General features: G+C 47.2%; 2 protein-coding genes and 4 non-coding genes across 6 annotated transcripts in view; 1 reads left to right on the forward strand and 5 right to left on the reverse strand.

Annotated features, from left to right (window-relative positions):
- The window catches only part of TEX14 (testis expressed 14, intercellular bridge forming factor), a 28,878-nt gene extending 23,158 nt beyond the window's left edge, over positions 1–5,720 (reverse strand). The window contains exon 1 of the mRNA XM_066201839.1: positions 5,585–5,720. Within this exon, the coding sequence (XP_066057936.1) occupies positions 5,585–5,720 (136 nt within the window). The remainder of the gene's footprint in view (positions 1–5,584) is intronic.
- Positions 491–704, reverse strand: LOC136300132 (small nucleolar RNA U3). The gene has a single exon (XR_010723633.1). It is a non-coding gene; the product is annotated as a small nucleolar RNA U3 (small nucleolar RNA).
- LOC136300121 (small nucleolar RNA U3) lies at positions 2,079–2,292 on the reverse strand. Its single transcript, XR_010723622.1, has one exon. It is a non-coding gene; the product is annotated as a small nucleolar RNA U3 (small nucleolar RNA).
- Positions 3,397–3,610, reverse strand: LOC136300130 (small nucleolar RNA U3). Its single transcript, XR_010723631.1, has one exon. It is a non-coding gene; the product is annotated as a small nucleolar RNA U3 (small nucleolar RNA).
- LOC136300131 (small nucleolar RNA U3) lies at positions 4,604–4,817 on the reverse strand. The gene has a single exon (XR_010723632.1). It is a non-coding gene; the product is annotated as a small nucleolar RNA U3 (small nucleolar RNA).
- Positions 5,721–6,221: 501 nt separating the features above from the next.
- Positions 6,222–22,699, forward strand: RAD51C (RAD51 paralog C). The gene is made up of 9 exons (XM_066201840.1): positions 6,222–6,451; positions 7,127–7,385; positions 7,612–7,778; positions 8,786–8,919; positions 11,322–11,453; positions 13,588–13,654; positions 16,329–16,389; positions 18,867–18,927; positions 22,384–22,699. Exons 1-9 carry the CDS (start codon positions 6,334–6,336, stop codon positions 22,537–22,539), a joined length of 1,155 nt encoding a protein of 384 aa, XP_066057937.1. The 5' UTR covers positions 6,222–6,333; the 3' UTR covers positions 22,540–22,699.
- Positions 22,700–27,445: the final 4,746 nt, after the last annotated feature.

Below are 27,445 nucleotides of genomic sequence, written 5' to 3' on the forward strand. Positions count from 1 at the left end.
GAGAGATGGATATATAAGTACATCTATAAATAAATATATATATGGAGATATATATCTCTATCACGTTTATAAGTACAAATGATGAAATATATATCCATCACCTGTATAAGTACAAATGACGGATATAAGTAGAGATGGATAAGCAGAGATGGATGAGCACACATGACGAAGACAGAATTATTAAATAAGTAAATTATTCTTTATTAAATGGTCAGAGCACAGTGCTGATAACGCCAAGGTTGTGGGTTCAATCCCTGCATGGGCCGTTTGCTTGAGAGATGAACTCTGTGATGCTTGTGGGGCCTTTTCCAGTCAGAACCCTTTGTGATTTCCAATATTCGGTCGCTTGGATTTTGTTCAAATTATTTATATCCGGTCTGGAATTGACTTATCAGCCGGGAAAGTGATGAGCGTAGTTAGGAAGAACGATACGTACAATACCGAGAACTGATCTATTTTTTAAACTTCATAAAAAAAAAAGGGGTCACAAACCACTCAGCCCGTGTTCTCTCCCTCCCGAGCCCCACCACCAGGGCCGGGAACGGTCATCAATGGCGAGCGGCTCCTGCACAAGCAGCACCGCCCGCCCGCTTCGCGCTCAGGAGAGAACACCCCGCTCCTCCTCGTGGCTTGTGACGCCGGTCAGGAGCGATCACTCTCCTCTAGTGACCAACTACAGAAATGATCCCTGAAAGTATAGTCTTAATCCACCACCGCCGCCAGCGCGCACCGCACAGGGGAACACCCGCACACAGCGCACGGCGAGCGCACACATCCAGCCCGGGAGTCCCCGGGACGAGCCGGCGCGGCCCCGCCGAGCCCCCGCGGCCGCGGGAGCGCGCCCCGAGAGCGCCCGCGCCCCGCGGAACGGCCGCGCGTGGAGGCGGGTGAGACACGCCCCCTTGATTAGCATATTCCGCAGTTGGTGGCCAATCAGACGCGAGCGCGGCAGCCCCGCCCCGCGCACCGAGGCCCCGCTGTGGTGACAGCGAACGGCTCCGCTCCCGTCCCCTCACGGCAGCTCCACCGAACCCGGCGGCTCCACCGACACCAGGCCCCGTCCGCTCCACCGACACCCGGCCCCGGCCGCTCCCCCGACACCCGGCAGCTCCACCGAACCCGGCGGCTCCACCGACACCAGGCCCCGTCCGCTCCACCGACACCCGGCCCCGGCCGCTCCCCCGACACCCGGCAGCTCCACCGAACCCGGCGGCTCCACCGACACCCGGCCCCGGCCGCTCCACCGACACCCGGCCCCGGCCGCTCCACCGACACCCGGCCCCGGCCCCTCCACCGACACCCGGCCCCGGCGGTTCGCTGGCCACAACACGCTCGCCCTCTCCCCCACCCGGCTTGGCAGCGTCATCCCGAGCCGCCGGCTCGTTCCTCAGTTTGCGGAGCCCATTCGCGCACAGAGGCGAGGGATTTTTGTTGCTTTAATTCTAGTTTGTTGGTTTATCCTCGTTTGGGTGGTTCGCACAAAAAAGCCGGCTCCCCGATTATCAAGACTTCATTATCTATACATTTTTAGGAATGCGTCAGCATTCATTGCTTACAAATTGCATCGCTTTATTAATTAGCACTGAACCCCTTATTTACTAGTTGTATCTCTCGTTTCCCTGATTAGTCCCTTGTGCTGTTTTTCCCTCCACTTGGGCCGGGGGGTTGTTATGAACAGGGGGTCAGTGGGTCAGTGCTTGCGATGTCCCAGGGCTGGAATGACCTTCCCTCAGTTACTGCTCAGTCCCGCTGACCTGTGCAGTTCCCTCTGGGGATCGCGATCCTTTTTCCTTTATACAAAATATGAGCGAAGCCCCCGAAGCTCACAATACAAACTGTTTAATCTTCGCTGCCTGGCTGTAGCTGCCGATTACCGATTAAAGAATGGAAATTGGGTTATGATCCGGAGGGGCTCGGTGGTTATCAGCACAAGCCGCATCACTGCGTGGGCCCTGCTGTACCAAACACTCCGAGCCCTCCACAGCAGGAATAAAGCCATACAGCGAGGAAATAACAGCCTGCTGAGAGATCGACGCCGAGCTCTGTTTTTAGACTTGATAAAAAAAAAGGGGTCACAAACCACTCAGCCCGTGTTCTCTCCCTCCCGAGCCCCACCATCAGGGCCGGGAACGGTCATCAATGGCGAGCGGCTCCTGCACAAGCAGCACCGCCCGCCCGCTTCGCGCTCAGGAGAGAACACCCCGCTCCTCCTCGTGGCTTGTGACGCCGGTCAGGAGCGATCACTCTCCTCTAGTGACCAACTACAGAAATGATCCCTGAAAGTATAGTCTTAACCCACCACCGCCGCCAGCGCGCACCGCACAGGCGAACACCCGCACACAGCGCACGGCGAGCACAGACATCCAAGCCGGGAGTCTCCGGGACGAGCCGGCGCGGCCCCGCCGAGCCCCCGCGGCCGCGGGAGCGCGCCCCGAGAGCGCCCGCGCCCCGCGGAACGGCCGCGCGTGGCGGCGTGCGGGACACGCCTCCTTGATTAGCATATTCCGCAGTTGGTGGCCAATCAGACGCACCCTCGAGGCCCCGCCCTCCCGACCGGGGACGCCGCCGCCGCGCCCGCCGCAGGGCCCGGGACACGTCACGGGAGGCGGAATCGCCACCGCCTTCTCCCTTGTCATTCGCTGATGGGCACTAGGTCACAAGAACCCCCCGCAACGCTACAGGCTTTGGGAAGAGTCCCTCGAAAGCTGCACGGAGGAAAAGGAGCTGGGGATGCCGCTCGATAGTGGGTGCACAAGGGCGGGCAGCGTGCCCAGGCGGCCCGAAGGCCAACGGAACGTGGCTTGTATCGGCAGCGGTGTGACCAGCAGGACCAGGGCAGTGAGCGTCCCCTGTACTTGGCACTGGTGAGGCCGCACCACGAATCCTGTGTCCAGTTTTGGCCCCAGCACTAACAGAAGGACATTGAGGGGCTGGAGTGTGTCCAGAGAAGGGAAGAGACTTCGACAAGGGTCACCGACCTGATGAGAAGCGAGATCTCTCTGGGTTGAGGGAGCTAGGAGGGCTCAGCCTGGAGAAAAGGAGCCTCAGGGGAGATTTTCACCCTCCCTGCAACTGCCTGAAAGGAGGACTGAGGCAGGTGGGGTCTGTGTCTCCTCCCCGGAACAACTGACAGGACGAGACGAAACAGCCTCAGGTTGCACCAGGGAAGGTTTCGGTTTGATATTGGGGGAAATTAATTCACTGGAAGGGTTATCAAGCACGAGCACAGTTGGCCAGGGCAGTGGCTGAGTCCCCATCCACGGAGGGATTTTTAATTCATATGATTGGGGAACTTGGAGTCAGCATACAGGAGGCAGCCAACTATGAACTGGTAGAGACACGTTCCTAATTCCAATTAAACTGTTTTTTTGACTCGATAAAAAAAAGGGGTCACAAACCACTCAGCCCGTGTTCTCTCCCTCCCGAGCCCCACCATCAGGGCCGGGAACGGTCATCAATGGCGAGCGGCTCCTGCACAAGCAGCACCGCCCGCCCGCTTCGCGCTCAGGAGAGAACACCCCGCTCCTCCTCGTGGCTTGTGACGCCGGTCAGGAGCGATCACTCTCCTCTAGTGACCAACTACAGAAATGATCCCTGAAAGTATAGTCTTAACCCGCCACCGCCGCCAGCGCGCACCGCACAGGCGAACACCCGCACACAGCGCACGGCGAGCGCACACATCCAGCCCGGGAGTCCCCGGGACGAGCCGGCGCGGCCCCGCCGAGCCCCCGCGGCCGCGGGAGCGCGCCCCGAGAGCGCCCGCGCCCCGCGGAACGGCCGCTCGTGGCGGCGTGCGGGACACGCCCCCTTGATTAGCATATTCCGCAGTTGCTGGCCAATCAGACGCGCTCCCTAAGCCTGGCGGCCGCGCAGCCCCGCCCCCCCTTCCCCCCCGCTAAAACAAGTGACGCTGCCGCCCCAACTCGGGCTGTCGCAGCTATCGCGACACGACACAAGGGACCGCCACCGCCCGCGCAGCCGCCGCCCCGGGCCAACAGAGGAGAGCCCCGGTAGCAACACCGGCAGCACGGCCACGGTTGCCGCCGAGGCTGCCCTGGCTCCCAGCCTCTCCCGACGCTTCCACGGTGGCATTCGTGTACCAGAAAGAACAAACCCACAGGGGACTGTTTAATGAATTCCGCCCTTTCCATCTCCGGGCTCAGCCAGAGCAGCACGGACCCCACACCACAGCCGACTGCACGGTATAAAACAGCACAACACGGAGCAGTTTCTCTCTAAACCCCAGCACAACTGGCAGCCTGACCGACACGGACTTCCACAAGTGATGAAAGGCAAATCCAGAAGAGGTTTCCCCTTGCTCCCGTGTCACTCTCTGATCATCACCGTTTATCAGAGACAACGCTGCACCAAGCAAGTCCCCTTGCCCCGCACTAACAGATGGCTCGAGAATATCATCGGCCTGAATAATCTCAATTAAAGTCTTAAACCGCGCGGCTGCTCGATCCGCCCACTGCGTGTCACTGCAGCAACAGGCTGGCCGCGTGTTCACTAGGATAGAAGAAAACGTTCCGGGGCCGGGATCATTTTGCTTCGCTAATTCCAACTCTTTCCTTTAACTTGATTAAAAAAAAAAGGGTCACAAACCACTCAGCCCGTGTTCTCTCCCTCCCGAGCCCCACCATCAGGGCCGGGAACGGTCATCAATGGCGAGCGGCTCCTGCACAAGCAGCACCGCCCGCCCGCTTCGCGCTCAGGAGAGAACACCCCGCTCCTCCTCGTGGCTTGTGACGCCGGTCAGGAGCGATCACTCTCCTCTAGTGACCAACTACAGAAATGATCCCTGAAAGTATAGTCTTAACCCACCACCGCCGCCAGCGCGCACCGCACAGGCGAACACCCGCACACAGCGCACGGCGAGCACACACATCCAGCCCGGGAGTCCCCGGGACGAGCCGGCGCGGCCCCGCCGAGTCCCCGCGGCCGCGGGAGCGCGCCCCGAGAGCGCCCGCGCCCCGCGGAACGGCCGCGCGTGGCGGCGTGAGGGACACGCCCCCTTGATTAGCATATTCCGCAGTTGCTGGCCAATCAGATGCCCGCCCACAGGTAAGCGCCGGCCCCGCCCCGCCCCGCCCTGGGAACACGCAGTTCTTGATCAGCACCACCCACTGAGATCCGTGATCCCAAAACCCAAACAAAACTGCACCGAGTATTTGGTTTCATGTACAAAACCCCCTGTTCCTATGTGGCTACAAATCTGGTTGCCAAAATGTTCAAGGTCTAAACCGTACTGTAAGCATCTGGCAATCCAAAATAAAACTGTATTTAAAGAGAATATTCCTACAGCTGACTTTGAGAATTTTAGTTTTACAATGCCTCAATCATGTCCTTATGAGCCCTTTACTAATAAAATATGAATTTTCTTTACAATTAACCTATTTTTATACTTTTTTGAACTGAGAACTATTCCCACGTAACGGAAAAGGGCAGCTATAAATCATTTTGTTAATATATTTCACTAAAAACGCTGGATTCTACAAGCACTACACTATTTCTTACCAGAAATAAAACAATATAGGGAAAACTAAATGTTTTCTGCCAGCCCTTGTCTAAACTTAGCTTTTACCTTTTTTCAGAAGCTTCTTCACTTTCACATAGTTCCCTTCCCTGACATACTCATGCAGGTCAGCTTCCAGGGAGTCTCCTTTTATACTTCCAAGCTTGACTGGGCACGGAAATGGGGGAGGGATGGGATGAGCCATCTTCTTTCCTGAACAGAATGGGGAAAATGTAGGAAATATCATGAAGATGCAAAGCACCTCAGCGTAAAAAACTTATTCCTGACTTCAGAACCTGCAATAGCTTGAAGTTATGTCTGCTTCCTGCAGAAATATCCAGAGATGGAAGGGGAAAACCTCCTGCCCTCCCTAACAGTGCCCTCTCGGACCGGCAGGTGCGGCAGCACAGCGAGAACAGGCGAGGCGACAACCGGGAGGTGACAGAACCTGCCGGGAGCAGCGGCCCCTCCGCGGGCACACAGGCGGGACACACGCGGCGGCATTCCCGGCTGGGGAATTCCCGCTCCAGCCCTTTCCCGGAGCCCACCGACACCCGCGGCCTACGCGGACCCGCTCACCCGCCGCCCGAACGGCCCCGACACGCGGGAACCGCTCCGCGCATGCGCAGCGCCGCTTCGCGCCAGGGCGGGGCGGGGGCGGGGCCATGCCGTGAGGGGCGGGGTCTGTGGGCGGGGCCGGTAACGATCGCCGCTCGCTGGATGTGTCCGGAGCGTGTCCGGAGAGTGTCCGAGATCTGTCCGAGGGGTGTCCGGAGCCCCCCGGGCCGTGCCCGGTGCGTCCCGGTGGCGGTGCCGCCATGCAGCGGGAGGTGGGCACGCTGCCGCTGGCCCCCGCCCTGCGCGCACGCCTCGCCGCCGCCGGCTTCCAGACGGCGCAGGAGCTGCTGGACACCGGCCCCTGCGGCCTGAGCAAAGGTACCGGCGGCTTCGGGCCCCGCGGGGCCTCCCCGCGATCTTCTGGGCCTTCCCCCTTCCCCGTGCCGGCCTCCTCGGCGAGGCCTCCGGGAAATGGGCGCAGTGAATAATTAAAAAAAAAACAACGATTCTGGTAGAAGATCAGCTGACACTGATGGATGTAAATGAGATGCAGGAAAACGAAAGGGTTCTGTTAGGCTCATCCCTCTTCTTCCCCCAGCTTCCTTCTTCTTTTTACTATGTGACTTAAACAAAATAAGCCTGTTTGAAGTTGGAAAATGGCCTTTTTCAAGGAGTTGATAGTGATTCCTCCCTGTGAGGGTGGGGAGGCCCTGGCACAGGGTGCCCAGAGAAGCTGTGGCTGCTCCTGGATCCCTGGAAGTGTCCAAGGCCAGGCTGGATGAAGCATTGGGCAACCTGGCATAGTGGGAGGTGTCCCTGCCCATGGCAGGGGTGGAACTGGGTGGTCTTTACAGCCCCTTCCAACCCAAACTAGTCTGGGATTTTGATTATGAATAGTTTTATTACCTACGACAATAAAAGTTTGAAAATCACATCATTAGTGCCAGGGCTGTGTGTGTGTTGTCCTTAGAGGTTGAATATTTTGTGTCATGCTGCGGAATCAGTCACTGCATATAAAATAAAGGTGATGTTTTGTGGTTTTGGCTTCTCTAGAAATCGGAATCTCCAGGGAAGAGGCGCTGGAAGCGCTGCAGGTGGTGAGGCAGGAATGTCACGGGGATGCAGCAAGGACGGCCGGGGGATCAGGTGCCACCAGGAAGTGCACAGCCCTGGAGCTTCTGGAGGAAGAGCAAACCCAGGGCTTCATCATCACCTTCTGCTCAGCACTGGACAACATGCTGGGGGGTGGAGTGCAGCTGACAAAAATCACCGAGATCTGCGGAGCCCCCGGCGTTGGCAAAACACAGCTCTGGTATTTCACTGTCCCGGGACTTGTGTGCAGCCAAGAATCACTTTTTGTTTAACTCAGCTTTTCCTCCTTGTCGTGACTGCAATCTCTGGTTCTCCTCCAGCATTAGAAATAGAATAACGGTGGTATAATTGTCCCGTGTATTCCTCAGCAGGAAGATCACTCCAGGAGTGAGCTGGGACAGCTCTGGGATGCAAATATTGATCTGTATTTCTGTTTCCCGTGGCAGCATGCAGCTGGCAGTGGATGTCCAGATCCCGGAGTGCTTTGGGGGCGTTGCTGGAGAAGCTGTGTTCATTGACACTGAGGGAAGTTTCATGGTGGACAGGGTGGTGGACATTGCAGCTGCCTGTGTGCAGCACTGCCACCTCATTGCTGAGGCTCAGCAAGAAGAGGGTACGTTGTTAAGTCATTCCTTTCTGGAGGAGGCAAGGATGGAGTGACACAAGTGTCTCGTAGGCTGCAGTGTTGCTTTTGGAGTGTTTGCTGACAGCTTTTTATCTCCACCTGTGTGTATCAAACCCTGAACTACATCTGTGTCTGGAGCAGACTGAGCTGGGCTACTTTGAAAATAGTAATTTTTCAACATGGTGATTTTGTGAACGTTTTCTTCTTGGGGGTTTTAGGTGGCATGTGTGGTTTTAGTGTTTGTCTTTCCTCCTTTCCTCTTTTCTTTCCTTCCTTCTTTCCAAATTTTTAGCACCTTAATGATCATATTTGCAGCACCTTACTGATCATATTTGCACCTGTTGAGCAAAGCTGAGTGTTTTGTTTCAAGACACAGGAACAGGTGGGGGAACAAAAGAGGAACAGCAGAATTTTATGAGGCAATGTTGCTGCTGAAGGCCCATAGAGTAAAACCATAGCTGGAACTCAGCTCCTCCATAAAGTCAATATTGACAGGCTACTTTTTCTAAGAGTTTTATTCTCTAAGTCATCATTCTCTTGGGGATAAGGACACAACTTTTGTGTTACTCATGGAGAATTTATGCACCAAACTTCTGTTTGAACCGAGGTAAAAAGACACTGTATTAAATGAGTTATTGCCTGTATATTAAACACGGGATGATTAATAGTCCCTGATGTCCTCTGGTGGTGTTCTGGCTTGAAAATGATTTACTGGAGAAGTTCTTACTTCAGAAATAAATTTTTCATTCTTGGAGGCCTCCCTTGGAGGCTCCGGTGTGTCTGTGTGCAAATGCTGGGATAGCATCTGCTCACCACCTTCCTGACTTTCAAACCAGATGGAAAATATGTTTCCACCCTCCTTACCTTGCCTGTTCTGTTTCTGGGGGCTTTGCTGTTGCTATGAGTGGAGGGCAGGGCTTGGTGGGATGATGAAAGTAACAATATGCTCGTACAGACTTCTGACTCATTTACTCATCTGTTTGTTTTGTTCTCAGATCTCAGGAAAGCTTTGGAGACTTTCTCTGTGGAAAATATCCTCTCTCACATCTATTACTTCCGTTGTCGTGACTACACAGAGCTGCTGGCCCAGGTCTACCTCCTGCCAGAATTCCTGTCAGAGCATTCCAAGGTAAGGGTTGTTGCAGGCTTCTCAGGAGGTGTCACTCATCCTCACGCTGAGGATTTTTTGTCTGCTGTAGTAACAGGAGTAAACACCTTGGTACCTCGTCAGCTTGGCAGTGAAATATTGGCTGATAGCAGAGTACAAATGTAAAGCCTTCTGCTTGTTTGCCTTTTCCTTCCCATCCCAATTACTCTCGAGAGTAATTTGCTTTTGCCATCCTCCTGAATTTCCACTCTGAGCTGAGGACACTGGGTCTGTGCTGCCACATGTTCCATTTCTGTGAGCACTGAGCTGTGAATCAGCCCAGAACTGCTCCACACAGGAGCCTCGGAGCCAGGGGCTGTGTGGTGACCAAGAGGGTGGCATCAGAAAGGCTTGGTGCCACTTTTTTTTTGCCCTAAAGGATCACTGAGGACCAGAAATATCCTGCACCATTCAAGTGACTCTTCTTTTCAGTGCATCTTCTGTTGCTACAAGCAACCAGAGCCTGCAGCTTGACTCTTGGGTGGACTGCAGCCAGAAAGTTTCTTAGTACCTAATGTCTTGGAGAAATGCTATTGTAAGGCAGATTTTCACCACCTCCCCTCCAGATTTCTGGGTTCTGCACTGCAGATCACTCCCTGTCAGGATCTGGGAAATATGACTGTGCCTCGTTCTATGAGAGCACAAATCAGTGTTGGATTAGAATGTCTTTTGCATATAATCCAATTTTTTTTTTTTTTTCATTTATGGGAGCTGGTGTGTTCTTGAAAACACAGATGGGGGCCTCACTTTTGCTGGGTGTAGTCTGGTATTCCCCTTTCCCTGCCAGGTACTAACGGTGCCCTGTTGTGTTTGCTCTTGTGGAAAGTACATGGCTTCATTAGCACAGTTCCACTGGGCTGCAGCTCCCTGGAACCATCTGTGCTGATTATCTGGCCTTGGCCCGCAGCCTGAAGTGCTGAAGGTTGCAGGAGAACCACAAGACCTTCTGCTGATTCCTTGGACAGGCTAGGAGTGACTTGACAGATTGCTCATTGCAGTCCAGCTCTCATTAAAATTAGTCTGATCCCTCTGGAGCCGAGTCTGGGACCACAGGAAGCCTCCAGATTGTAGGGTTGTTAGGAGAGAGAAAAAAGTCGTAGAGGTTTAGAGATAAGAAAGATGTAGAGCTGGAGAGCCAAATGTGCCATTTAAAACATGAATTAGTTTAAGATCTTGTTAATAATATGAGAAAGACTGTTAGAAAATATTCTTGTTGTAAAAACCCTAATTCTTTAAGGTCTGCTAGAGCCAAGCTGGCAGGCACAAGGCAGGTGTTACCAAGCTCTCTTTACACTTTAAATACTTTAAGTTTTCCTGTCTGCTATCTGGGAGAAATTTAATTAAATTGCATCCTACCTGGACTTATTTGTGATAGCCAAGTTATATAACCATGTATACATCCCTGTCTGGCATGAGTCATGTTTATGCTGTTCAACTGATTGTTCTTAAAGAAATGATACATGAGGAGGATGTACCAGACTCGTGGAAAAGAATTTGTAGGAAGGAGAGAAAATGAGAATACGATGAATGTCTTCTTTTAATCCCAACTATTTAATCTTCTTTTGCAAATGAGGGTTGGGGGTTTTTTTCAGTTGGAGGCCCAGGACCATTTCACAGTGAGGTCTGTGCAGGCTTCTATGTTCCAGTCATAAAGAGACTTCCCAGTAATGAGTTAAATCAGTAATGCAAAAAATCAGAATTTTTGTGTTGTTTCCACTTTGTTATCCTGTGCAGTAATGCAAAAACCTGTAGACACCAAGGATTTGAGTAACATCTGAACATGCAGGCACTGTGAGACCATCCATCTCCCTCCTGAATTTCAGACTTGGGTCATCAAAACAGCCACAACAAATGAAGTTAGAATAAATCAAAATCGCAGACTAATGTTTATACAGTGTCTTGAGGGTGATGAGCCAGCAGCTGCAGCGTGCTCTGACTTCAGCTAATGATTGCTACAAAAGAAATAATTCAGCAAAGCAAACATCTTGAGGCAAGATAGATCCTCAGCTCCAGTGCAGTGTGCCTGGAATATCTTTAGGCATCTGTTAAACTCAATGTTTCCAAGTCACATCACTGATAACAGCTGAGTGATCTCAGCAGTGGCTCCAGAGAGCCTGAATTCTGATTTTGATTTGGATTTAATTGTTGAGGGAGAAGGTGAATTAATTGCTGTTTGTGGGGAGTTGACTGAAGTTCAGTTCTGCTGTGTAATGATTATTTTCTCCAGCTTCTCCTCTGCAAGGCTTTCAGTCCAGCTTTGCCGGTTGCGTTCACCTAAGGATGAAGTAAAACATTCCAGTGCGCTTAAAACCAGCTCTTGCTGCTTTTTGTCATTTTTTTACAGGCTGGCGATGGCAGTTTTTAATCTTTCCTCCTGCCTTTAGGTCCGGCTGGTGGTGATTGATGGAATTGCCTTTCCCTTTCGCCACGACTTCGAGGACCTGTCGCTGCGCACGCGGCTGCTGAACGGGCTGGCCCAGCAGCTCATCATCATCGCCAACGACCACAAATCAGCTGTGAGTCCAGGCCAGGCTCAAAGCCCAAAAGATGATGCTTTTTTTTCTTTTTTTTAACAAAGAATTAAGGAAATGTGATTTACTATTATCTCTAAATAGCAAAATGAAACTGCAGTAATACGCTCTGCATTCACTCTGGCTAGTTGGTAAATACACGGGGATCACAAAGGCAAGACGCCTAAAAGGTGGGAAGTTCCTAGACTTGCCAAAATAAGTAAAATTTGCATCAACAGCATCCTGTGGATCTTAATTAAGTGGTAGCATGGCATTTCTGATGTTGTTTGCCATCATCTCCAGTGGATTGGTCGGACAAGGAGTGCTCCTCTGGTGACTTTACCTACAAAAATACCTCGGTGCTTTCAGCAGTTCCAACACAACTTTCCACTCTCTGTTTCAAAATAAACCATGATTTTAGCGTTCCTAGGGAGGAAAAGCACTTTATCTGCTGGATTGGCCGTCTCTTCTGGCATCCATGGAAACCCAGAGCCTCCTTCCTGGGCATTGTTTCTATGTCACTGGCGGTCTGGAGGCAGCAGACCCGCAGCCAGCAGATGGCACTGGGAAGCTGCAGCTGTTCCAGAAGTTGTTTTGGGAGTCTCTGGCAGCTCAGAGAAGCATTACTCAGGAATTGGAGCTTCCCCAGCCCTCAAAATGGTGCTTGTGGCTCTAACAGTGTCCAGGTGACTCGTGACCTTGTCACCCACAACTCTCTTGGTAAAGTTGGCTTTTGTTCTGAGCTGCTAAAAATAAAACTCCTCTTGTGCTTCCTGTGGGAGCTGTGGGAAGGGAAGAGCCCAGCATTCCCAAAGTGTCCTGACATGAGCTGTGGAGCTCCTTCCTGCTGCTCTGGGCACCAGGGAGATGATGTTCTAGTGTCTGCACAGCCTCAGGTTTCCTGAATGCTTTCCCCCACATCTTGGCACCTGGTGACCTTGAACAGCAGCTGCTGTCATTGGACAGTGGTTTTCTTTGGTCAAGGATAAAATATACAAATCATTTCTTCTGAACCAGGGAGGAGGTTAGTATGAAGTTGCTAAATAAACTCTTGCTAAAGGAGTCAGAGCTTCAGGAATGGTTTTGCTTGGATTGGCCCTGTTGTTAGTGGTGCCTGAGTTAGTTCCATGGGCAGTGAGCAGGCTAAATCCAGCCCGCGTGCCAGGGATTGCTTGTCAGGCAGCTCTGGATGCTCTAATATGGTAGGAAGTCAGATCCTAAAGCTGGACTGGGAGTGAGGATGCCCAGCCCTGCTCCAGCAGAGAGGTGAGGAGGCTATTTGGGGCTGTTACCATGCACTTGTGATGAGTTACTTCTCTAAAATGTGCAATATCTGTGCTGGGCTCTCAGCTGTGTGAATGCTTTAGGGTGTGCTCAGCGGAACTGTTTGCTCTCACACGCTTCTCTGAACTGCTTCAGCAAGAATCCTCTGAGCATGTCAAACAATGGAACTCTCCAGGGTCTTAGATGGGCACAATTTTTCATTTTTAATGAACTTTGTCGTTAATATTCCTGGCTCTTTGCTGTCTCACCCACCCCCACTTCTACCAGGGATCTAACCTAGACTGTCTGTGAGCCTCCCACAAGTGATTGGGGCTGCGAAAACACTCCCCCACTCTGTCTGTTCACTTCCATTCTGCTTTGTGTTGTACCCACTTGTGCAGTTTTAGACTACAAGGCACAGAAATTCAGTGAATCACCAGGCTAATGCACATTGTGAGCACCGCCACCAAGTTCATTGACCCCAGGGACTGAGAGCTGCCTCCTCAGGGAGGGCCAGTGCAAGTCACCTGCAGCTAAACACAGGTTCAGGCAGCATTTAGGACCAATGGTGTGGGATAAATAAGTTGTGTGGAGCTTGCCTCCCTTGGGGAGGGAGAAATTGAGATTTCTTTGAAGTCTTGAATGAAAGAAATCTCCCATTCAAGCCGAAAATACATTTTGCAGGGTTCTCCTAATTTGTTTTGAAAAGATGAGGCACCTTTACAGTTTTCCCCCATCACAGTTGCCAAGAGTTTTGCCTGAGTAACTGTTTCATCAGTAAAAGCTTTTTTTTTTGAAAATTCCCTCTCTTCCCTCCCACCAGTAACCTGATTTCCAGGAGATTTTCTTATTTCTTCGTTTCTGTTTCCTCTTTCAGGTAGTTCTGACAAACCAAATGACAACAAGGATTGGACAAAGCCAGTCCACGCTGGTACCTGCTTTAGGTAAGTGTTTAGCTTTGAGCTGAAAATTGATATATGAGTTCCTTTCCTTTGGCTTTATGTACAAAGAAAAATCATCCAAAAACATGTACCTGGGAGCAGTAAACCTCTAGCAGGGATGTGGTGGTGAGAAGGTTAAATCACTCAAAAAAGAACCCAGCTTAATGGTTGCATACCCCAAACTAAGCTGCAATTTCCTAAATTCCCCGAGACCCATTCACTGCCTCTCCCAAACAGTTAAAATTGTTTATTTTCCCATTACCCTTGAGCATGTCCCATTAATTATTTGCAAAGGCATTTCATATTTGCTGTATCATTGGAATTCTCTGCAGTTATGATGTAGAGGGAAGTTCTGTGTGGGATCCTCAGGCACAGCCTGCCCTGAGCCAGGTTAAAGATTTTTTTTTTTTTCCCCAGGCTGCTCAATTTTGCCCTGTAATGAGCAGATACCTCATCCATGCCTTTCTGCTGCAGTCACAGGGGAAAATAAAACTGTTCTGAAGTGGAGATTTCTACAAATTAAGGAAAAGTTCAGCATTTAAATCTTGTTTCAGGCTGTAGCTTTGCATTATTTTATGATTCACTTAAAGGGCACGAATTCTTCAGTTTCTGTGAGCTAAGTGATGATTCGCTTGCTCTGGAGAGGAGAGAGAAGGGGACAGTACAAAGGCAAAGATGTTTCCAGAGTCTGTACAGGCACCAAACCTTTTGGCAGAGATTTGGAGTAAAATGAACAAACACAGCCCATCTCCTGCAGGAATGTGAAGAACGTGGAATTTGGAGCTGTGCAGGCAGACCCAGCTCCCAGGATCTGACCCTTTTTGTCAGCCTTGCCTCTTGCTCTCTGATGGATTGTTTTTGGCAGCCTTTCTGGCTGCAAACTCAATTAAAGCTAATAGAGTCTGTCTTTTTTCACTGGCCAGCATTGTTTGGGAGCTGTTGTGTTTATTGAGTCATGGGGACAGTAAAGAATGTGAAGACATTCAGGGGAGGTTATAATTCCCAGATATCCTGCCTTGCCTTGTGCATATTTTCTTTCACAAACAATTAATTTGACATGACCTCCTGTGGAGCTGCCTGTGACTCTCTTCAGTGTGTGTGACTACAGTATTGTTAAACTGAGCACTGTGAACTCTTCCAAAAACGCAACTTGGTACCAAGTGGGGAAAATATTTAACCAAGTGGTTTTGATGCCCTGCTCTGAAGAGATGGTGTTGCAAAAGTCTCATCATAAAGGCTAAAGAACCTCCCACTCCTCCATGGTTTGGTGTAGCCAAAGGAGCTGTTGAGGGAGGGGTCAGCAGCAAAGCCCCAAGTAAAATCACTAAAATCACTAAATTGGGTTTTTCCCCCCATTGATTGGTAAGCCTGAGAAACAGCGTTTTCATGAAAGCATTAATCTCTAAACTCCTATTCAGCTCCTCAGCAGAAGGGAAGATCTTAATTATGAGGGAAGAAAAAAAAAAAAGGAAGAAAAAAAAACCACAGATGCTGCAAGGTATTAAGTCAGGAGCTTTATGAAGGGGACAGCTTTCTTTCCCACTAGTGATAGCTAAGCTGGGTGTTCCTAGACATTTCTACTAAATATATTTAGAAAGGAGGTCAAATATTAATCTACAGACAGTTCAACTCAGAAATATCTCATTTTACAGTAGCATTTTTCAGTCATATTCAATGCAGCTGGAAATGTGCTGGTGTGGAATTTGTAGCCATTGTAAAATGTGTTTTGATCTCTGCCTCAGAGCCATTTCTGAGAGCCAAAATCTTTAATCCCAACTCAGATATAGTGGAGCAAGGTCTGGCAAGATGCCCAGAGGGTCTAGGTCTTCATTACAGTGGGATCATTTTCTTTTTTTCCCTTCTCTGTGCTCTAATAAATACCAGAGCACGGGGGGCACGAGGGGCTGGGGATGTGGGGGAGACCAGGGAGGGGTGGGCAGAGAAGAGCAGGTGGACAGGGGAGACTTGACTGGTTTAAAATGCAATCCATCTTTGGCCTGCTGACAGGGATAAACAGAGAAAAGAGCACCCAATAAAGATGTCTGTGCATTGACTTGTGGTCAGGTGTGAGCTGAAACAGTGGGACTGAGGCTCTGGAGCAGGATTAAAATCCAAACTTCCTTCTCTCTTGCCACCACACCTCCCTGCTCCTTGCTTTTGGTTGGGTTATTTTGCATTTTGCTGTCAGAAGCAGAAAACTGCTTCAGGGGCCTTTAATACTTTAATAATCATTGACTTTCTCCCAAAGCTGGTATCCCAAAGGGACTGATGTTTGCTCATAATTACGCCTGAGAGACAGAATATCGCAGTTCTGAAGTAGGATTTAGACCTCCTCACCAGACTTCTTCAGTAGTAATTAGACAAATCTTCTCTTCAAGCTGCCTCTGTTTTCAAGACTTTTCTAGTACCTGTCCTCTATTAGGCATCCATAAATTTTTCTGCAAATATAGAAGTATTGCATCAAGATTTCCATAAAACACACAGACTTCAGAGGTTATTCCTTGTCTTGGTGTATTTGTTGTGAAATCCTTGCAAGTATGAGAAAGGTGTGATGCATCACTGCAAGAAAAGCATATTTTGTTGTAATCATTGGGGTTTTTTTTGACGATTATTTTCATTTCAGCTTGCTGAAGGTGGTAGTATAAGAGATAATGATCTGTCACTTTCTGTTCCTCAGGAGAAAGCTGGGGACACGCTGCCACCGTCCGTTTAATCTTCCACTGGGACAACAGTCAGAGGTGAGGGAAAATGTGAGGAAAATCCATATAAATACAACTGTGGCACTGGAGAACCTTTCCAACTGGCCATGGGGGCCAAGCAGGGGTTTGAATTTAGCTCCTGGCCTTGCTCTGCCACATCCCAGGCTCAGGAATTTTCTCCTCCAGGCTGGGACAGTGTGGGCTGAGCTGTCAGGCTCCTCCTCCCCACCGTGGTGGGTTCTCCCTGACAAGATACTGTGGTTTATAAAAGTGCAGCACCCTAATGGCAGCTGCTCACACACAAGCATTTAGGATGTGGTGGCTGAGTAGAAAATTTCTTTTACTATCTGCATTTTGCAAGATAGGGTTGGGTTGGTTTTTTTTTTTTTTAACAAAACTCTTCTCATTTTAATGTGAATTTTTGCCATAGACTCAGTGCAAGTACTGAGCTGGTGGGTTACAAGGTGATTTTTATGTCTGAAGAGGTGCAATTTCAACAGTCTCATTATGGAGAGCCTCCCACTCCTCCATGGTTGGTTGTAGCCACTGTAATTTCTTTGAGAAGAATTTTTTTGTTTCAATGTTTTCATCCCCAGTCAGTCCAAAGCCAGAGATGCCAAAGAAGGCTTTAGAGTCACCTAACCTGTGACCCTCAGGACAGGCTGCTGACCCTGAGCTTCAGGGGTTGAACCTTCTAAAAACGGTGTGCAATTCTGTTTGTTGCAATGAAATCTCCTGTGTTTCCTGGTTCTTTTTTCCCCCTTCTTTATGTTCCAAGGTCACTTCTCTTTCCTGGTCAGTTAAATTTGTCCTGTATATATAATATCACCATGCAGCAGTTTGAGATTAAGGAGCAGTGCTGCAATTCCCTAATCTTGTGCAAACAGTGAGCAAAAATGCTGCTGGAATGTTGTTGTGCTTGTTGAATTTGAAAGAAAAATGCAGTGACACTTTCTTGGGGAGTTTTGTTTTTAAATCCTGTATTTGAAGGCAATGCAGGATGATTACAGCAGGCTGTTTAATTTGGAATTAAATTAACATCACTGATTAGTTAACAGTCTTTTTAGGACAAGTTGCATCAACATAATGATTGCAGAGTGAACAAAAGTTAATTTTATATATGAAAAGAACTTTTTTTTTCTTCTGCAACAGAGCTAGGAAGGCTACAGATAGAAGCTGCAGAAAACAAGCCAAGGAGAGACAAACCTGGCTTATTTACTGATGGAAATCTGCAGCTGATGTGGAGTGGGGCCTGCAGAAACAGCCATTCGGGATACAACTGTAAAAGCAGAAATAGCTCAATGCTGTCTTATTTTTGCACAGGCTGCCTGTAGGTGATGATCCATTGTGGTTTTGTTGGTTTTGTGTCAGGTTATTGAGGCACAAAGATCATTTGAGGATCCATTTGACTTTTTAAAAAATATTTTTTTAAATGTGCTTTGGCCAACTCTGATACCTGTCTCCTCCTTTCTCTCTACTACTGAAAATGTCAGAGCTTAATTCTAAGGGTTCTCTTTGCTGGGAGGAGAGACTCTGTTGAGTCAGAGGCTCCAGCTGAGCTCTTGTTGAAAGCCTGGCTTCTGCAGCTCCAGATTTGGGCAATTTTGTCAAGTATAACCCAGCATTGGAGTGTTCTGAGGAATTCCCTGTGTAGCTAACATGAAGTGGCAGCGTTCCTCAGGCTGTAATTACGTGCTCTCTAATAGAATGGCACCTCAGGGAGGAAAAAACCCCCCGAAAATAATTAACAGGATTTTTTTGCAGGTTGTCTTGCTGGAGAGAGCAGAACACTTTTTAGATTGGCTTATGTAAGTGTGAGTTTTGGGGAGGTGGGCATGGTGCAGCCCTGACAGGGGTTGAAAACCCCTTTCTTTATGAGCTGCTTTGCAATTTTCTCTCTGTATTATGCAAGCATTTACTGTGGAGCACAAATCCTGGTGTATTGCTTAGAGTCTAAATGCAGCAAATCAGGGAAGTGTCAGAGGAGAAATTAAAGGGAAACTATTTTCTCAAGGTTGTGCTGTGTGTCAGTGGCAAGGGCAGGCTTAGAAATAGAACATCTCCAGCCTCTGGGTTATATTGACAGGCTTGTGAAATCGCTGGAAGAAGGACTCCCTAGAAGTCCTGAAATTCTTGAAGGTCCCTCCCAGCTTTGAGAGGTCAAAGAACAAGTGATTAATGGAGTAGGGAAGAGTTGTGCTCAAAACCTTTTTTGTTTGCATTTTAAGAAAGTGACATTTGGAATTAATTCATGATGAATATTGTTCCAAAAATGTCATCAAATACTGTGATGAAACAAGGCTAATTAATCATTCACTCTTTTTAGTAGGTCTAGATTGTGTTTGAGCTGACAGGTCATGTAAGGATGGGAATCCACAGTTTGAATGACCTATATGAAAATACATCCCTAAGAATTCCACTGGTGCTGTAGGAAAACTTGGGTCTGGTCACTGGGCTGTTAGGAATTTTTATTACTCTGTTAATTAATCATAATTACCTGGGGTTTGTTTCCCCAGGCTGGCCACGTTGTACAAATCACCGAGTCAGAAGGAGTCCACCATAGCCTATCACATCACAGTGAGTATTCCCTTGGGGATGGAGATTCACAGGTGGGGGCACACCGTCAGCTGGAAAGGGATTTTCGGACAAATCTGAGCATGCTCTTTGCTCTCTTAGTGTTTCTTTCAGCTGCCTTCTGAAGGGAAGCAGTAATACTGGGATATCTCCAGATTTAGGGATAAATTGCTCTTTTTCTCTTTAGAAAAGTGACCCAGCATTTTGTCTACTCAAAGTTAAAATACTTTTGATGTCCAGATCAAACTTTCAGGCAGCCTGTCCCCATCTGCTCTGCTGCTGGTGCTGCTCGTTTTGTCTGCCCCTGATGTTAACTTCTGCCCCACGTGCAGTTACCAAGAATGATCTGAGCCTTCCTTTTGGGAGACCTGAACCATTTTCTCCCTGGTCAGGTAGGGTGTGATTTCTCAGGTTTGCATCTGTTCCAGCCGAGTTCATCTTTTTAGGATGAGGATGACCAAAATTCAACCTGGTACTCCAGAGGCCTCACCAGTGCTTTGTTCCATAGGTATTTCCCCATCTCTGCTTTATGTGTGGTATAACCCACGTTGTGTTTATCCTACACTGACCTGCACCCAGCCAATATACCGAGATTTTTCTCTTCTGTCCCTATCATAGAAGAAGCTTCCAGCTTATGGCTGGAGTCCTTATTCATCCCTAGTTAAATCCTGTGATTATTTCCTATTGTGGAGTGCTTAGATACATATTAATGAGATGCTGTCTAAGCTGTATTTAGGTTTAAAAAGACAGCACCACTCAACCCTTACATCCTCAAATGTCACATCCATAGGTACAATTCCATAACTATTTGCTACGTGTCCTCATGGAAACGCGTTGCCATAGCATTTTCTGCAGATTTTAATGCTGCCATCAGATGAGATCCTCAAACTTTCAAACAGAAATCAGATTTTCCCCCCCCCCCACTCCTGATTGTATTCACCTGGGTAGAAGAAATACTGCAAATATACACTTTTATAAAGACCAGAAGTGGGACTGCATCCCAAGGTTGTTTAGATCATGTGATGTGAGTCCTTTTTTTCTCCAGCTGACAAACAGATGGGTTTTATCTCAGACAGTTTAATTGCCTTTTTCTTTTGGTTTTATAAGCACCATAAAACAGTTATGCTCTCTTCTGTGTGAATGCACACTGTCTTGAAATAGAGTTGAGAGTGAATCTAAGATTAGTTAAAATTTAAGATTATCCTTGTGTTTTTTCCCTTAATCCTGATGAATTGCTTCAGCAGACAATTTCTTTTAGTAAAATATGTATTGTCCCCATTTCTTTCATGAAATTCAGGTCTGAGAGCAGTCTGCTGTTATCATTTCTCATTCCATAAACTGAAAGATGTCAATACATGTTCAGTGTTTCCAAGTCAGATTTGTGTATAACCAGCATACAAAAAAAAAAAAAAAAAGATTTAAAAATAAATTAATTGGACTCAGAAATGTGCAGATGAGGTGCATTGGTACCATTGGCAAAGTGGCTGCTCATGAGCTGGTGAAATGTGTAAATTCATGAGTGAGCTCTGGGATTTTTTTATCCCTGTCCTTTCCAGCACAGTGGAGTCAGTCACCACTCTGAGGGGGCTGTGGAACTCCTCTCCCATGAAATCCTTTCTTCCAGAGGCTGATAAGGATTCATTCTTAAATGCAGAGTACAGAAATGGAAATTGATTTATGCACAAGGGAGTAAAGTAGCTCGGCTGATTCACCTGAATTTCCCAGGAATGTGACCTGATTATTTCATAGTGAAAGACAGAGACTCAGGATCTAAATTCGGGGTAGGAATTGTGTTTCCCTGAGCTGTGGAGGGTCTGCCAGGCCAGCAACGGGAGCACTGCTCAGGTAATAAACACATCTACCCTTGCCAGTCTTGCTGCAGAGGGTGTAAATCCAGAGGACATTAAGGAACAATTCAAAGTGACAGAAGACTGAGCTTTGTCCTTGGTTCCGGCAGCCACATCCTCACCATTTCTGAAACCCACTAGCAAACCTCACAATATTCATAAAATTCTTGTATTTTCAAGGTGCCTGCCTGTAACCAAGTGCAAGACATCCATCCTGGGCAGCCTGCTTTATGTTCTGGCCCTTTATAACCCTTGGAATGCTTTCACTGGGAGTCAGCATTCTGGATTAAGTGGATACTTGGCTACAGCTCCACCTTTGTGCCTCAGGGAAATGGCAGAGATTAGATGCAGTGAAACATTAAACTTGAAGATTCTCCATTATGCTCTTTAGAATAACACTTGAGTTGCTTATAAATAGCAGAGGGGCTGCACAGATCCTGCCCTTGTAGCACCTCTTGCTGTTTGTTCCTTTAAAAAGGCCGGGTTGGGTGAGGTGAGGCATTCAGAAATAGAAATACGGGGATGGGAGACTTAAACAAGACATTTTGCTGGGGTTTGGGGTTGATCTTGGTGTGGGACACGCTGGCATTTGGGAAGAGTCACGTCTGATGGTAATTCTGCCTGCTTTGCTCACACTGCACCAACCCAAAATGTCAGTGTTCCTGAAATGCTCTCGTCCCCACATTGTCCCTACCTGAGCATTTTGGATCAGCAAAGCAATTTTGGGTTCTGATTAATGCCTTTTCCTCGCTAAGACTGCACTGAGAGTCTTCACTGAGCTGTCAGCAGTGCTCTCTGCACAGCATTTGTCTGGAGATGGGAATTCAGAGAGTTGCAGGCTTCACACAACATCTCATCATCTCCATCTGCACCCGTGACATGTTTAACTAACTGACTTCGAGATCTTTCATATTTTAAATTGGTTAAAAATTAAATTGTGGGCTACAGCAACAGAAAATATGAGTGGTACTAGGCCAGATAGATCACTTCAAGCACTCTCCTGAGTAGCAGCATGTAGTTTTCACTTCTACATTTAGTTTTTGGCAGTCAGAGGTTTTCATCCCATTGTGTCCCATAAATTACTATGCTGGAACAGTCTTCGCAGTCTAGAGACAGATTCAGCTCTGCTGTTCTCTTACAATGTCTCATTGATGTTTTCAGTTCATTAAGTAGGTACATGGAACAAAAATATCCTAGGTTGTAGAAAATTCACAGTTTTGTTTCTGAAAGTGACTGAGGCAATTAATCCAGTCATCTCCTTGCTTCTGTGGGAGCTGATGGATTTATCTTTTGATTTATTTAAATAGGCAACATAAGTTAATTTACAGAGAAGCAGTTTTTCATAGCCATAGGGGCGATAAACAGTAAAATGAAAGTGATAGCCTGGTTGGTGAAAATAAAGTATCTTCTAAAAACCAAAATGAGCAGACATTAGTTGGCACATGTGTTGTAAAGTTTGCAGTGCTGAGCTTAACCTGGTCTATAAACATTCTGTGGCAGCTCATGCCGAATAAATGGCAGCATGATCCCTCATTCTGATCTTCTGGGAACTGGTTACTCATGCTTTCTGTCCCTACAAGCCTCAGCACATGATTTTCCTTCCATCTTGCAGTCCCATGGCTTCCGAGATGTGCAGCCTCCAGCTGTCACTCACAGCACAGAGGGGACTGAGCTGAACCCTCGGAAACGGCCACGGACAGAGGAGGAGAAGCAACAGTCATTCCAGAGGGGGATGTTAAAAACCTGCAGGAGAGCAGTGGCAGAGTGAACCTGCAGCCAAAGGCAGCCTGAGACACTCTCAACTTCAGTTCCTGCTCGGGACTTTATTTTAAACCTGCAACGTGCAGATTTCTGTGGCACAAAATTCCTTTGTGTATGGAATAATTGTACTTTTATAATAAAAAAATATATGTTTTCTATAACAAGCAGCTTCAGCTTTGGGGTTGGGGCTTTTTTTGTTTGTTTGCTTGTTTGTTTTTTGTGTGTGTGGTGGTTACAACTCCATCTTTTCACACTGGTTAAAAAGACAATGAAAGGAGAGCCTCTAGCACAGCACATTTAATGACAGGCATGTGGATCAGTCATCTGGCTTTGTGTGTACCTGAATTTTAAGGAGGTTGGATGCAGCACTGTGCTCACCACAGGCTCAGAGCAGGACACAGGCAGTGGATGCTGGAAGAGAAATGCAGCTTTCAATGCTACACCAGAGTGGGGCTTTAGCCCTCACCTGCCGCAAAGTCCTTGCTCAAGGACAACCAAAGCTCTGCTTTGAGCTCCTCATTTATCCTGTGGTGGCAACAACAGAGAGGAAAGGCTGCATCTGAAGGACAAAGGATTTAATCCAACACGATAATTTTATGTTCCTGTCTCAGTAAGTGAGAATATTTTACCGTGGCTCAGGCTTGAACCAAACCTCTGCTTAGCCCTGACGTCCACGTTCTTCATTTCATTTCTTGCTGTAATCAGGATCTCTTTTGTTCGTGGCTGTAATAAAAGAGGAAACCCAGACTTAGGCACCAGCAATATCAGCAGCTCCAGAGCCTAAACCCAGAGAATGAATGTACACTGAAAGCACAGCAGCTGCTGTGTCCTCTTTTTATTAAGAGAAAACAAATCAAGGAGAATATTAGAGGAGAAAAAAGGTGCTGCACTGCAAAATAGTAATTACTTCAATTATGAGAAGTGTTTGTACACATGCACAGAGATGACCCCTTTTGGCAGAGCACTCGGTAACGTTAAAGCTGAGGAAACTCAGCCAGCAGCTAAATGGAGAATTCAAGTTGTGGGAGTCACTATCCTAAATTTTTTATTTAGTGTACACTAAACTGGCTCTGCCTTGAAACGAAATTCAGTGCTGAATCTGAGTCATAAAATCTCTCTATTCAAAAAAGGCTGCAAAAAAAGGGGGGGAATAAAAAAAACGCAGTGGTTTTTGCATCATTCTAGGGTTTAGATAAAAATTACATAATAAAATATTAAAGGGAAAAGTATCGAGTTGCCATGCAGCAAAACCGGGCTGTGTCAAAATTTAAAAACTGTGAGTCAGGGAGAAGCTCTGAAGCAAGCAGCATGACATAGGGGAAGGGAGGCAGCGGGATCTGTGACTCAGACAAACATTTCAATGCAGGAGACACAGGCAAACAAAAGGATCCTACCGCATGTGATGTCAGCAAGCAAACGCTCCCGTTTGGGAATAAAGGCTTCCTACGTATTGCAGTGCAGGAGGAGGGGGGGCAGCTGGCACCGAGCTCTTGCCTACGTAGCGACACGAGGAAAACCATCCATTAGGAATGTTGGAGCAGTATTTTCAGGAGCTCTCCTGGTTCCTGGTGATAGCTGCTATCTAAGGGGGGGTTGGTAATTATGGAAAAATCCATTTCTCTCGGTGCATTGTGCTGGGATTTAACACCCTCCACACGTCCTTCCGCGTGTGAGCAGAGTAACAGTGTGGCTTCCATATACTATTAATTTCAGCTGACTGGTGGTTTTAATTTTGTTTGTAGTAGAGTAGCATCCAGAAGCCCCAGCTGAGATGCTGATCCTGTTATAACAAGATAAATGGTCTTGGCTGAGTAAATGTTAGAGCTTCCAGTGTTATGGGCATCATTATTCAAATAAAAAAAGATGCACAGTTACTGGTTAACAGTGGGAGTTACAAAATGTCCAGAGGAAACATTGGAGACTTCTTTATGCTAAGATTTTTTAATTTTTTCTCTCTTTTTTCCCTATTGAAGCTATTATAAAAATCAGCTCTGCAGACCAGAACTGAGAGAAGGATCTGTTGGCGGAGACAAAATTAGATTAAATGAGCCAGATTTCGTTCTCATCTGCTGGAGACAAGGAAGCTGTTCCAGGCTCAGAATTGCAGAGAAAGAAAAAAATTGACCGTTGCCTCACCAGTAAATCTTCCATGGCAAGTTGATTTTTCCCCATATGTGCCTGGAATTCTCATGCATGTCACAGCAGCAGTGCCCAACAGCGAGGGGCAGAAGAGAATTTTATTACTGCACAAAAAGTGAGATTCTAAGTAGCCAACCTCATGGCTCTGCATCAAAAAGAAAATGGGTTGTTTGATTTGCTGCTTAAGTCCCAGTTTGCTGAAAGCCAAGGGCTTTAACTGTCATGCTGAGTTTGAAATTATTCCATTTTGTGGGGACGACATTTACTTGTGGTGGAGGAACTTATTTTGTCACCACAAGAAGAATCCAGATCCCACCACAGGCCTTGGCAACAGGCAAACACTGCGGTCACAGGAGAATTCTCAAGCCCTGAGTCCTGCTTTGACACTCTTTAGTTTAGACTAAAGGAAAATAACAATTTATTTGTTCCTGATTTGATGTGTTCTGCACCTTCTCCATTATGAAATACTTAGGAACCAGAGAGCCTCTAAGTAGAGTAAATGTAAGAAAACATGGAGAAGAAATAGCTTAACTGAAGGTACAAAGGTGTACCAAGGTTCAAGGTAGGAAATCAATCTCCTATTGAAGTCAGTCACAAAGTGATGGATTTGTGTGGAAAGGAGATTTTTCCACTAACCTGAGTGCTAAACACAGAGCTGAGAAAAGTACATTTCAAATAAAACAACCATTTTCCTGTTGAATTTCATTTACTGTTCCTTTAGTTATTTTACAGGGGGACTAAATCTGGGATGAGATTTATTCTCAGGTATTTCATGGATTAACATCAAAGGTGAAATCCTCACTGCCTGCTTTTTGTACTCCACCCTTGTCCTGAACAAAAGACAGGAAAGTTGGAAAGGCAAATCATTGTGCTCCAGCTTCTCCAAAGAGACTGTCTTTACCACGCTCAGGATAATAATTCTTTAGAAAGGCACATTAAGATGTGTTGTAGTGTTTTAACACGCGTTAATTCTCTACGAAATATCTGTGGTAAGTTTAGGAGTATGGTTTGATCCTTTCTTAGCCTTGAGAGAAACGGAATAAACAGAGCGCTGACATGGCAGTAACACAAATATTACAGAGGGGAAATAACAGTTCTTTTAAAAGGCTGGGAAGCAGGGGGTCAGCCCGCGTTCCCAAAGCAGCTAAGAGCTCCGCAGGGAGCCTGGCTGCAGGGGAATGTGGCGCTGGCAGTGGCCGGGAGCAGCCTGGCCAAGCCCCGCTCCTCCTCCGCAGCCCCTGGGCTCCGGGAGCCGGTGCCAGCTGCTCCCTGCTCCGGGCTTCCCTCTGCCGCTCCCCGGGCCGGGCATTCGGTGTCTCGTGGCTGCCGGCCATGCGCTCATTTGGGATGATTAGGGTCAGGGGAGCCGGCTTCCCTTGGCTGCAGCAAGATGCCTGCATTAATGTTCTCTCCTGAAGAATGAAATCACCGGGAACTGGCCCTTTTCCCAGTACTGAATTTCACCCACAAATGCACCCACTGTTAAACTGTCAGCTCCTGTCTTGCTTCCCACCAGCAAGAAATATTCCTACAATATCCACTGTCTATCTATTAGAGAGCCTAAGCTCTACACGGTTTGAACTCTATCTGTTGAACTAATAAATGGCATTAAAACCAATGGTTCCATCATTACACGAGCAGTAAAAATGTTAGATTACGTGCCAAAAGAATGCATAGGAAAAGTCTGTATTTTACTAAGTCATCCTTCAAGAATTATAGCTAACACTGCTCGTTTTATTACAAGAATTACTTGCCATTGATTTAAACAGAGTCAAAGAAGCGTTGGGATATTAAAAAAAAAAATCACCTTTCAGTTTCAAACAATGAGGAGGGGGAATGTTTAAAATATTTTATTACATATATAGGAAAGTAAAAAGGAAACTCTATAGCGCTCAAGGAATGGTTCTAATTGGGTCTGGGTGTTTTTCTCAAAGGCCACGAATATGCTGTTTGAATACTTGCTCAGTTTCCATTATTTTGGAGGTTTAAATTTCTGACACATATCCCTCTAATACTCTTAATTTATTTAGTGTGAACTGCTGCATTTTTAGCAACACAGTTACAACTCCACTCACTTAGTAATTCTTTTTGTATCATATATGTTACTAAATTAAAATGTTTTGGGCTAAAGAACAAGTTGGCTCCTTAGCAAGAAAATAATGTCTATGAAGTGCAGCGTGTCAATAAGAGATTGTAACACTTCTTCTTTTTCTTTTTTTTTACTAGATAAACTTACAGCTTACTACACTTCTGACAGTAAATGTGGTACATCACGTAAATCTATGTCTTTAAAAGCCATTCAATTCATTAATTTGTGAAATGAACACGAGTTTCTGTGGCTAAATCAGCGGGTTTGAGACTGTTGAAAGAAGTTAGAGTGAGCTGCATCAATGGGATCGGAGGGGGACACTAATTCAGAGCACAGCCTTTCCTAAACAGGGGTCTGAATGGAAGGCTGAAAATGGAATTTTCCTTTGGGATGGGACTGGAAATTTCCATGACAGCTGGAAGTGGGATTCAGGCCTGAAATCCTGTGTTTTGCAATGGATGGGGATATTTCAGAATAATCTTTGACTATTAATCTGGAAAAGCTGACTTGACCTCAAAAACTTAAAAAAAAAATAGTAAGAGAAAGAAAAAGAGAGAATGACTTTGGTGTTTAGGAACATCCAAAACGAAAATCCTTATTATGGTCAAGGAGCCAGTAAAACCATGGTGACAGAAGTGACTTCGCTTTTTAAAGCTGCACTTGACCAGACTGAACCTAAGAAAAT

The sequence above is a fragment of the Chamaea fasciata genome, unplaced genomic scaffold (assembly GCF_029207755.1).
Source record: "Chamaea fasciata isolate MVZ Bird 193981 ecotype frontalis unplaced genomic scaffold, bChaFas1.0.hap1 SCAF_21, whole genome shotgun sequence".
Lineage (NCBI taxonomy): Eukaryota > Metazoa > Chordata > Aves > Passeriformes > Sylviidae > Chamaea > Chamaea fasciata.